This window comes from Melospiza melodia, chromosome 9 (genome assembly GCF_035770615.1).
Source record: "Melospiza melodia melodia isolate bMelMel2 chromosome 9, bMelMel2.pri, whole genome shotgun sequence".
NCBI lineage: Eukaryota > Metazoa > Chordata > Aves > Passeriformes > Passerellidae > Melospiza > Melospiza melodia.
This window is the reverse complement of record NC_086202.1, coordinates 11494371-11507122: the sequence shown is the minus strand read 5'-3', so window position 1 is coordinate 11507122 and position 12752 is coordinate 11494371. Positions and strand designations below refer to the sequence as shown.

At 41.8% G+C, this 12752-nt stretch overlaps 1 protein-coding gene across 1 annotated transcript in view; it reads left to right on the top strand.

Moving 5' to 3' along the window:
* LOC134421857 (VPS10 domain-containing receptor SorCS3-like) overlaps nt 1-12752 on the top strand; it is a 267518-nt gene that overhangs the window by 74803 nt on the left and 179963 nt on the right. Inside the window, exon 2 of the mRNA XM_063163236.1 lies at nt 8182-8249. Within this exon, the coding sequence (XP_063019306.1) occupies nt 8182-8249 (68 nt within the window). The remainder of the gene's footprint in view (nt 1-8181; nt 8250-12752) is intronic.

Below are 12752 nucleotides of genomic sequence, written 5' to 3'. Positions count from 1 at the left end.
ATTCCTAATTACCACACCTTTTCCAGTCACTCTCTCCTGATTCTGTGTGACTGATAATTGCTTTTATATTACACAGACATAGACACAGATGCACACGAGTGTGTGCACTCTCCTGCAGCCTCTGGGACAGGATCCAGCTGCTCTTTAAGGACTGCTGTAGGCATCTCATTTGTTTCTTTATTAAGGAGGTTTTGCACAATTGTAATCAGAGTTACAATTTTTGTGTGTGTGTGCATGCACTAAAGGTAAGCATGTGGGTATGCAGGAGATATATTTGCTGAAACTGAGGCAGGATTTCCCAATTTTATTTCTTACTTTTCTTGGAAAAAATGTTGCATGAGAGATATTGCCCAATTTTTAATGTGTAGTGGAGATGAAAGAGCCTCGTGGCTGACTTGCAGCCACCATACAGCTAGTGGCTGTGAAAACCCTCCCTTTGGTTGATAATTGGAATGTCTGCCTTGGGAGGAGGAAAATCAGACTTCTTTTCCCACATTGTTGTAAAACATTATAGTCCAATTCCTTTTCTGAGTCCTGGAGTCATTAGTCATTGCCTTGCTGGTGGGGTTATTCAGCTGCATTCACTGCCACAGCAAGGATTTGTATGTGCAAGGCATCTCTGAACATATCCTAAATTACAGTCCCTGCACAAAAATGCCTAAAACTAAAAGCATGAAAGACCCTGTCAGATTCAATTAAAAACACTTTCTAGATTTGTGGAGGCCAGTAAGGTAGATCCATGACTCTGGAAGAGGTGTCTCTCTGTGTTGATGCTGATGTGTGCTGTTTCTTTGACAGACTGGGCTTGCCCTTGAATTGCCAAGGCATCCAAGGGAACCAGCACACAAAATTCCTGCCCTGCTTTTGCTTGTAAAGGGACAGGAGGAGAGAGTTGGGCTTTCCAGATCTGGCTATTTCTGCAAGCCACTGTAGTGGTTTTAGTTATGGGTTTTTTTGTTTGGTTTTTTTTTTTTTTTTTTTTTTTTTTGCACCCTCAGATTCTGTTCATTCAGTGCAAGTCCTGAAGTCCTGTAAATAGGAATTTCACACTGCTGCTTACATCTGGAAGGTGCTTTTGTGAAGATAATGTGATCTGTCTCCAGCTGTGCCAGTGGGAAGACTTCTGCTCTGGCTCCAGCCCGTTGTGGTGCCAGATTTATATTGAAAGGGAGGAGGGCAGGGGACAGAAGGAGCCTGCTGTGGCAGTTTTCCCACTGGAAAGTGATAAGCAACACAGCCAAAGGAGGATTAAAGGCAAATATCCTCCTTTTAGTTACTGGTTCTTGTTTTGAGGACAAATTTGACAGTCTCAGCTGTTTGGAGATCACAAGTTCACTGGAACATGTTTTGCTTCTGTGTGTGATCTTGGGATTTGTCTCTTTCAATTTCAGAGGGCTCTTTTGTCGGCACTGCCTGAAGCCACCCACAGATCATTTTTGTCTCTCCAGAGATTAAAAAAAAAAAAAAGAAAGGAAAAAAAAAAGTAAAAAAAAAAAAGTAAGGAAAAGTCCTTTGCTGCAAGCTTAGTTGGCAAAGCTTTGCTCTTACAGAACTGCTACTCTGATTTCCAGGGGCAGGATTTGGCCTGTGCTTGTTGTCAGCACCTCTGCTGGTTTTTTATTGTGTCTTAGGATGTGCTATTCATTAATTCCTACTATCTGGAGATAAGTTTTCTTCAGCTATGCTCACCAGACTGGGGGAAAAAGGGGAGATTGGTGTTTAAGGTGTATGTATTCCTTTTTAGTTAATCATTCTCTTACTCTGGGTGAACTCAGATTGGTGTTTTATCTTCCAGATGATGCCTCTTACCTTAAATTATCAAAATGTGCTGAATTGGATTATTTAAACTATGCTGAATTCCTCGATTGACTTTATCAGAATAAAGTAGTCTTTGACTTTTCATATGTATTTGCAAAGTGGATTGAACCAAACTCTTAAAAGTTTATTTGGAATCTTCTTTCTGAGTGTTCCCATGTAGAGAAACACTTAAAATTTCACTTAACCTCTCTTTGCCTCCTCATCAGTAAAACAAAGATGCTATTACTTGCCTTGTTTCATAGTGGTGATGCTTGCAGAATCTGTTAACACCTGTGGAATTTAAATTCCTCTCCTGGGAGCTTTGTAATGGTTCTATATGCTTCTCACAACTGGAGATGGCACTCTTGGGTATTGGCAACTGCACTCAGGCCTCCAGTGGAAATGAGGATGGTGATGTTGCATAGAGGGATCACTCACATGCACACACAGATTTTTGAGGCTGTATTTGTGTGAAGAGATTTTGATGAGACCAGGATTATTTAGTGATTGTTTTTGAGAATCATGCTACCCTGACCCAGGAAAACACTTGTACTGGAATAATTTCCTCAGAGCAGTCTGTGCCACGCTGTGTTTGGAATTCTAGCTTAAAGCAGTGCTGATAGCACATCAGTGTTTTAGGTGTAGCTGAACAGAGATTCACAGTGTCAGGTTCTCTGTTTCTCACTCTGCCCACCAAAGGAGGAGGTCAGAAAGGTGTTGTGTTCCATGGAACATCATCCTCAGCAATAGTAACTGTGCTCTAAGACTGATTTTACATTGGTCTGATGGGGAGGACAGTCAATGCCCTTATATCACTTGTTTGTTTATTTATAGTTTCTTCCCTTTCCTTGACTAATGGCAATGTCTTTGTCAGGAATTACAAGGGTTTTTTTCACTTTTGCTTTTCTGGTTTTCTCCTCCATCAACCTGGGGTGGGACAGAATCAGTATCTGGGTTGGTGCTTAGTTTCTGCTTGCGGTCAGCCTACCACAGTTTCCACTTAAGCACAAATATAGATTGAACATGTAAATTTTCTTTTCTGCATCTTTTGAGTATTTGTTTGGGACAAATTAGGCTGCTATTGGTGGCTTTTGACAGAATTAGCTTTGAATGAAGTGATTGCATGAAAGAATGCATTAGAAATTAATGAATGTGCATGTCCATGTGCTTGCCAGTCAGCCCAGCTTTAGCTAATAATCTTGTGCCTTGAAAACCACCCACCACCACCAAAAAAAGAAACCCCCAACAAACAAACAAAATCCCAAAATAATCCCAAATAAGAAAACATCAAGGACCTATAAATATAAGTGCTGCTGGTGTTTAAGTCCCAGAGCATTTTAAGGCAATTTGTCTTTGGCTGCGAGCATTTTTACTGGCACTGGTTCACACTATCCTGTGGTTGCTCACATTTGAAATTTACTTATTGGGTGCTGTAGTTCTCATATGGATTGGGGAATGGCAGATGGAAATTGCAGACAAGCTTCCTTTGGTTGGCTTGGAGGGTAGAAAATGTTGCAAGCATCATGGAAATATGTCTGTGGGCAGGAGACAGAGACCCCAGCATGCCAGAGCAAGTGAGTGGAGAGCTCTCATTTTGCTCATGTAAATTTGTCTGCCCTCTTTCTGCTGTGCTCTGTGCTGCCTATTGCTCATCCCTGTACTCTTTATTAATTACACTTGGCAAATATGTGCACAGGGCTACTGATGAGTTGTGTTAATCTCTGTGCTGATACAGCAGGATCACTCAGAGAAGAGATGTCTCATGAAGTGAATCAGAGCTGGCCTTGCACATGTCTGTCTGACACCTACTTTGGCTGCTGTGCTCTTCCCTCTCTTGTCTCTAATATCAATGTCCCCTCACACAGGAGTGCAGGGTCTCCACACAGCCTTGGTGTGGTGCTTTTCACTTGTTCTGAAGTTCATTGTCAACCTGCTGAAGGAGCTGCAGTGCCTTTGCACTCCTAATTTGTGGGAAGCAGGCATTATATATTCCACTCTGGGGTATATGCAAAGCACTTTGCCAGTTTACAATTGGCAAGATCTAGAGCTGGGTTTAATGAACTGAAGTAATTTTCCTTCGTAGTAAAATTTTATTGGCATGGAAGATTGTTACACCACCAAACACTCTGAAAAGCTTCTGAGTACTTTTGTGATTTGTGGGCTTGGAGATTCCTGATAATTGCCTGAACAATAGGGATCCCTTCAGGAATGTGTTTTTGAGATGGAATGAAATGTGGGCTAATATTCCTAGTTGTAATTTTTCTGCTTTCATACCAGCCAAGTTGTGTTAACACTCAAGGCTGCTGAATAGGACAGTTTTGGACACTCACTGTCTCTTAATTTAAAGAAGTGGTCCATCACATGAAATCTGGATTTAGTGGTTTAGTAAGCTATGGAGCATTGTGTCAGGATTCCTCTGTGCCAGAGGCTCTTAATCTGTATTGAAGTATAGACCATTGAAGGTAAATGATTGACAAGTATTGGCATTTTTTTATAAAAGCCTTAAAGCAGGGTATTTAGTAGACAGTGAAAACAACCCCAACCTACATGCAATTTGGTGATGCATGTGTGAAAAATAAAGCACATAAGAAAATTCTTGTAGAACTGGAACAGCACTTCTTTCCAAAGAAAATATATTTTTTCTGATTATCCTTTCTCCATTCCCATTTCTGTCTACAAAACCAAAACAATTTGTTAAATTATTCAGGTCATTAAGTTTCGTGTAAGCTCAGCTTGAAATTGCATTTTCTGGAGGGATTGTATTGCCTTAAGGGAGCTGTAATTCAGCCTCCCTATTTCCACATTCTGTCCTGCAGACTCTTTCCCTGGTTTTTCATTCTCAACCAGCTGAGCTGCTTGGTGTCCCAAGGGACACCTGCCCTGGGGTGTCCTGGGAAGCACAGTGTGGTGTGTGGAGCCTAGCCTGCAGGAGATGAGGAAATTTCATATCTGAGCTGCATTTCCTGAAGTGAAAAGTATGATCCCATAGCAAAATGCAGTTTGACATTGAGCTGACTTGGAATTAATTTTGGAAAGATTGGTTTGATGAATAGAAACAGCTTAATTTGGCACTATAAAGATGTTTTCTTTATTTTGATTAAATAATGCCTAAGTGTAAGTTTTTGCTGTTTCTGAATTGCTTGGAACTTAATACATTTGTATTTCTTTTCCTCAGAGCAAAATGTTTTAATTTATGTTGCAGAGTGGGCATTTTCAATGGGGTGGCAATTCCAGATTTCTCTCAGTTCAAGGGAAGAAAATATTTTTGTTTTGAAATAGTGCCTTAATTGTAAAATCTCCAGTTTTCAGTAGAATTCAGCTTTTAAAATGAAAAACATCAAGATTTTCATGCAAAATTACACTGTCATGGGAAAGAAAGTAATTTGTTAGTGTTCACAAAAACAAGCTGAGCTTCTTTGACTACAAAGCAGAAATTGGAATCAAGTGTCTCAGCCTGAGTCAAGGAAGGTCTTTCCCTTTTTAATTTTTCTTTTTCTTGTCAGAATTCAGTTTTGTAAAATGTGTCCAATTTTCTTTCTATTTTGTTCCATTCTTTTTCAACTAAAGCATTCAAACAACACAATGTCAGAAAATCTGGTACTTCCCCACATCTGCCCCTGCCTCATGTTTCTTCTTAGCATGGCTGGGGCAGCCTGCTGGTGCCTCAGAATATCTTCTGGAAGGGTTTGATGTTTCCTCTGCAGAGCTGAGTCAAACACAGCCCATGGAACAGCTCAGGATCCAGCCCTGCCTCTCAGGCTCTTGTCTGTGTCTCAGCCCCATGGTGTTCCCTGAGCAGCTGAGTTTGCTCTGTGGCAGTGTGTAGGGGGAAAGTGCTTTTGCAGCTTTTCTTGGGAAGGTTGTGTGTTCAGACTCTCAGATCCTCCCTGGTCTGCAGAGTCCCAAACCCTTGCAAGAGTTGTAATTTTATTGAATCTGGGGTATTTTTTCTCAAAGCAAGCGAGAGCAGAGTGGAAGCTGCCTGGGTTAGTGATGGGGGAATGTTGCCTGTCCTGGGCTCCTGTGGTGAGTGATTTTAGAGTCAGGTTGCTGTAGGCGTTACCACTGCCCCAGGAAATTCCTTCTATTTCCTGGGACTGTGTGTAAGACACTGCTCAAGGGGTGCTTGTGCTTTCCATGTATCACCAAATAGAGATGGATGTTAGTCATCCCAGGCAAAAATCCAGAAAAGTAATACTAAACAACATGTTTTTACTATGAATTTATACCCAGAAGCTGAGTAGCATTCAGCCCACTTCTGTAAAGCTGTTGTTATCCTGGGATTTGCAGGGTGGTAGTAGATAAGAGATGTATGCAAAAATATAGGGCATAGGAGATCTGGGGAGAGACACAAAGAGCTGGGAGATTATGGATGCTGCCTTTAGTTGTAATTGCAATTTAGGGTAGAAATAAGGTAGAATCTGTTGAAATTTGATCAAGACACAGAGATTTTATTTACAATGTTTAGGAATAAATCCAGGATCCACTGAACTCAGCTGTCTTCAATGTGCTTAGACTTTGAAACTCAAAAGCTTTGTGAAACCTCATCCCAGCTGTGAGCAATAAGAGGGGTGTAATTCCAGGCAGGGCAGGGCTTGTGCTATAGTGCATGACTTCCTAGACAGTCCTCAGAGGAGTGCTGGCTGAGTGCCTGTGGGATTGTTGGGAACATCCTAAAAATGTCATTCCCATTGGATTTTAGCAGGGAGAGGGCTGCCCTGCTGGGTGTAAGGGGTGGAGGCACACAACCCATCCAAACCTTGGTTGCTTCAGCTTGCAGCTGGCTCTTCCCCCTTTGTATGGGAAGGTGTGTGCAGGGTTTAGGCTGCATTAAAAGGGATGTTAGCCTTATTTCCCCATAGGATAGTGTTGGTTTCAGCTGACATGGACTTGCATATGCTGACTCAAATCTGCCTGGCAGGTTTCTTTTCACACCCTGCTAGAAGCAGCTTGGCTATTATCTTCTTCCTAATGGTCTCTGTGTGGGGAAATAAAGGGAAAAATGCAATAGGGGATGGTAAAAGTGAATCCAGGAGAGGAAGGAATGCTTGGAGCATCTATTCTGAAGTCATTAAGATGGGCACTGAGTGCATAGTCACGTACCAAGGTCCCTCACAATTTGAACAGGTTTTTTCCTGGTATTATGCTGACAGTAAATGAGTGCTGCAGCAGCTGTGATATTGATTAATCCTTTGGCATTTTTCTGCAAAGCTTTAAACTTTGCTCTCTCTCACAGCTGGAGCAGATGTGAGGGAAGCTGGTCTGTGCTTGAATCCTGCAAGGAGGAAATGATGCTGAAATGTTAAAATGATGCAAAACAAAAATGAAGAGGTGCCCTGGAGCTCTTCCTTGAGGCTGGTCCTGTAGAATCCAAGGGAATGAGCTGTATGACATTAGTTATGCTAAAAAGGCAAGGAGCAGGTTCTCAAATGCTCTTACCTTCCCTCTATTCCCTCATCCCACGTGAGCCTGGGTGCTTGCACAGAGGCTCCCAAGCTATCAGAATGCATAACTGCCTTTCTGGAGAGAAGGGCACTGGGCAATGTAGCTTGTAGCTAGGAGGATTACATTTACCTGTGAAATCTGAGGTCACAGCACCAGGTAGATCAGAGGGAAAGTATATTCCTCTGTGGTCCCCTGCGTACTGCTCAACTCCCTCTCCCCCAACCTCAGTTTTGCAGGGCCATGACTCAGGAGTGTTTTCTCCAGAAATCCAGTGAGTCCTGCGGCCTCTGACTCTCCTTGGGCATTAAGGATCCATGTGAAGGTCTGTCTTGCTCAGTGCATAAGCAGAATGTCACACTCCATGTCCCTCTTACCACTGTGGGAAGGTGATGGCATGTAGGAATTCCCGTGCTCTGGAGTCAGTGACAGCAGATGGAGAAAAAAAAGCTGACTTTAGGCAAGATGGACTGTTTTGGTGAATGGGGATCTACATAAAAAAAACTTGCCAGTGCTTTCTGTGGAGACTGAATAATTAATGATAGAATGTTGAGAGACAAAAGAAATTGACTGTAATTTTAGATTGAACTATTGAATTAACAAGGGTGCATTTTGATTCCATCCCTGAATTTGAATAATCATAGTTGCAGAGAGGTCAGCTCACAAAGTCTGATTAATTCCTGGTGGCATGTTTTATTTCAAATGCAAAACATTTTGGGATTAAAATAAGTGTTACTGGTTATACAATGCACTAAGCTAATGATTTCCCATTTTGTTATTTAAACCTACTTTATCCTATAATACTGCAACTTTAATGGATAAATGCTCAGCTCTCCTTTAGGTGGTTTCAGATGCCCTTTGTATTGTTACAAAATCTAACATCAACCTTTTCTTTCTCCTCTTTTCCCTTTCTCTCTCACTCCCTCCCTTTCCCCTCTCTAGGTGATTCTCATTCTGACCAAGCTCTACGACTTCAACCTGGGGAGTGTTACGGAGAGCTCACTGTGGAGGTACGTGGAAATCACAGCACTGTGTCTGGGGCTGACCCGGGCTGGGGGCATGGGGCAGTGTCTGAGCTCCTCACAGGAGGAGCTGGGAAACAATCTGAGACGAATGGAGCTGCTCTTTGGGAAAGGGATGCAAGATTAGAACACATTCCTTTAATGAAGTGGGGTCGGCAAACAAGAGGGTTTCATCATGTAATGGCACTTCCCTGACACACAGAGGAGCTTGGCTTCCTTCTCACCTTAAACAAGTCCCTTCCTTCCTCTCTCTGCTGTGAGGCTGGCAATGAGAACAGGCTCTATAGATGGGTACATACTTGCTAGAACTGTGTCTGAGAAGGCATAAAACACAGTGTATGTATGATCTTAGCTGATCCTTGTTCCTCACCCCTGTGAGCTAAGATGGGCATCTTGGTAGTGACTTGGATGTGTTGGGCTGTAAGGAGAGTAGCTGCTGAAGGACTGGAGGTGCCACAGTGTCTTCTCCACTGTGGATGTACTTGGATGGTGTCCATAGCTGCCATTTTCCTAGTCTGGCATGGGAGATGGACTGTCCTGCCCTGGGGAAACATGCTTCTGAACAGAGTGTGGGTTTGGAAGTGCGTGTCTGCATTTAAAATAAAGAAATAACTTAAAATCCCCTCAGTCCCCAAACTTAGCCCTATAAATAGGTCACTTCCTTGATATTTGAAATCACCAAATTGTTTAATCCTGCCTGTGGAGTGGTATGCCTTCGACAGAATTGCTATCAGGGGTTTTTTACCCTAGGTACATTAAATAAAAAAAAAAGAAAAAAAGGTAGCCAGGGGTGGTGAGACCAAGTGCTTTGTGTTAGATTTACCTGGTGTATTATAGCTATTGTGAAACCTGTTCAAGGTGTAGTGGGTGGAATGGTCAGTGCATTGTAGCCTTTGCTTGGGTGTGAGCCCTTCCTGGCAGATGGTCTCTTGTACTTCTTTCTTCAGAGGTGATTTAAAAGCCTCTGTTTGGAGCAGGCTTTGGCCATTTGCTGAAGATTTATTCCTGTAAATGTATTTAAGGGTTAATTATTCAGTAGAGCTCTTGAAACTTCTCAATTTGAACAGTACTTAAGAAGCCTAATTGCACTGCACCATGGTAATCTGCAAAAATATAAATAACCATGGAGCTAATAAGAGAGAACAGTCATTTCCACTTACCCTGGTACTTTTCAAGGTATTAATGCCTTAAAAAACTTTTGCCTCTTTACATAGCAAGTACAAATGGCACAGTGATTGTACTTTAAATGTAATTGCCAAACAATCTGCCCTGCATAAATAATGTAACAAACAGGCAAACCTTGTCTTTATCCTGAGCTTGCAGCATCACCTGAGCTCGGCAGAAAGGTAACAGCAGCATCGCTTTTAGAGGTTTCCCAAAGTGATAGAAAGTGAGTTGCAGTGCAAAGGACCAAAACATGCCCAAACGAAGCTCACAGAAGTTGCAAAAGCAGGGGAAAAAGTCGAGGTGGAAGACACAACTTGGAGGGGAAGATATGAGGGACATGGCATGGATACTTAAAAAAAAAAAAAAAAAAAAAATTTCCCAGAGTCAAGCCCATAAAAAGGCAGGCCATATGCCATCAAGTGCAGGGACATGCACCAGAGCTTGCCCAAATTGATCCCCGCTGAAAGCCAAAAGAGAAAAGAAGGACTTAGAAACACTCTGGAAAGGAGATACCATCAAAGGAACAGCAATTGGAGGAGAAATACAATTTCAATACAATTGAAAGCCTCCAGCACTTGGGCAGCTGGGAAAACACAGTGCTTTGTGGGAGTGTGTTCTGGAACATTTCTGCAGCTGATCTCCAGTGAAATAGGGGCCAGTGCGGGCCTGGAGATTCAGAGAGGTTGAGAAGTTAGAACTTCTCAGGGTCTTTGCTAAGTCTGTGAGGAAAGCTCAGGGTGAGAGCTAGTAGGTAGATCTCCTCGGCTCTAGACCTTATTTTCTGCTTGGAAAATTCAAGAATAAGCCATGTTTTACTTTACAGGCGAGTGTGGAATCTTGGAGAGCATCTATGAATTTCTCTGCAAAGGACACTGTAGAAATGCAAATAGATACTAAGTGTACGAAATAAGCCAGAGAAATACTCCTTTTCTTGGGATTTCCTGTTATATTTGCGCATTCAGGCCCCTGAATCTTTCCATTATTTAAATTGGTGTTTTTCAATATTTTCTTTTTGTTTTCGAGACCCAGAATATTTTTAAAGGAGGATTTGTCTTTGCAGAATGAATGAAAGCCTCCTGGTAAGAGGTTTTCATTCTTTAGATATTTTTTGTAGACTCTTTGAGCCCCCAGATGGATCACAAACTGAATGCAACTTCAACTGTGTATCAGTAGATGATCTGTACATTTCCAAGGGGTTTGGCTTTTTTCCCTGTGTTATGGAAATATGACTAAGCCAGGAGCCCTGCCCATCTGAGCCATGGTGCTGTTGATAGTTGATATCTATCCTGACCACTTGGCAAATACAGTTGCCTTCACAAGAGAGGAGTGTGGCTTTTGTGGCAGAGAGCAATGAATTACACAGCAGAGGATGCTGAGATAGAGCAGAGTGCAATGCAATCTCCAAATACCATCTTGCCTGCACCTGCTCCCTGCATCAAAATCTCCTCCTCAGTTCTCCCCGGGTTTATAGCATGAGAGGCTTCTTTTAATGGAAAACTGAATTGCCGTATAAAAAGAATTTCTAATCCCTGCATCTAAATACAAAAGCAAGTAAATCAATAGGAAAACATCCTGAATGTAATTAAAAAAGGGAGTGAGAGCAACAGAGGAAGAGAGGAGAATTAGAAGTTACATTTAAAAACTGCTCCTATATCAGGCTGGTATGAGCTTAGACAGGGGAAATTCTAGTCAGCATTTGAATGCAAGAACACAGACATTGCTCTAATATCCGAATTCATGCTTCTGGGGCTCAAACAATCACACAAAAGGTCTTTATTGCTACTGAAGCAGCCAGCCTTGAAGCAGCCAGCTTCAAGGAAAAAACACACACCCACACACCCCCTCTTCCTTGTGAATGCCACATCTCTTCTTCATCACAGGAGATACCTGTCAGTTGTGGTTTAGATTTTTGTTTTTCCCACTGAGTTGAGTGGAGGTGATAATTTTCCTCCTATGAAAGGAAGCTACTTTATTGCTACTTTACTATACTTGTGATGGTGTGAGTTGTTTATGAATTTCTGGAGGGATGTCTTTTTCATAGGTCAACAAATATAACTGTAAAAATTATTTAAGCTTTTAGACATGCAAACCCTTCATCAGTTCTCATTGCCTAGTGAATTATCGAACTGTGTAGTAAAGAATCCTGCCTGCCTTAAATAAAAAATGAATTAAGGGATAGCCATATATTTTCCATATAATTTTTTTTCACCCCACTAACACCTCCATCAATGAAAGAAAAAAAAAATCCCTTTAAATCTGTAAACTTACATGATTTTGATTTGAAGTTCTGTTGGAGCACCTCTAATTCCCAGACTCTCTGTAGGCCAGGATCCCTGCATCAAACTTCATTGTCCATGAGGAACTGTAGGCATACAGGGGTGATCTGTATGAAATATGAACTCTAAAGAGCAGGTGCCAGGCTCTTCACAGGAATTGTTAAGCTATACAGTATTGAGATAGGGTTTTGGATTAGTATTCTGGATAAGTATTTAAAGTTGATATTGTAGTATTTAAAATGTTTTCAACTGTTTCAGCCAGTGTGTATTGAGCAGTTTCTTTCTGCTAAGATAACTGGAATGAAAGGTTTTCCTTTGTTGCTTGCTTTAGTATTCAGGAATGTATTCATTTATTTTATTTATTTGGATTGCAGTAGCTAATAAGACAGCTTCCATCTCAAGGGAGTTCTCAATCTCAGGTGAAGACAGAGAGACAATAGGGTGATGCAGAAGACAGGAGAGGCACAAGTGAGCGAGGAGCTATTTGTGATCAATGCCACAGCCATGACTGCAACACATCAGCTAATTGGGCAGTGGGGAGCAGTTTAGATTTTCTTCCAAAGTGCAAGCACTTGCATGTGTCAGCTCTGAGTCCCTGCTACCATTTTACCCACCTCAGATGGGTCCCCTGGAGTTCCCCTCCTCTGGCTGTTTTCCTGGCTAAATTACCTGATTGTACATAATGCTGGCCCATGCATTAACCCAAAATTGTGACTATTTCTGTTTAAGAGGCTAAAATGCTGATGAAGAAATTTATATATTTTTTTTCTTGTTTATTAACCAAGAAATTATGTCTCCATGGCAGCAGTCAAAAATCCCCAAGCATTTTTTTTTACTCTTGTGGCTGCTGTGCCTAAAGAGGTTAGTCTGTTGTCTCAGTCTCTTTGTTGAGTTAGAAAAAAACCCTTTCAGCTTTTTTAATAGAGGCAGCTGCAAAATGCAGCAGCTGCAGCCCTAGTTTGGAGCAGAGAGGAGCAAAACCCCCCAGCTTGATTGCAAGCTGCCTCGTGTCGTGCATTGCTGTTTCATTCAGCTCTGTTTGAAATAC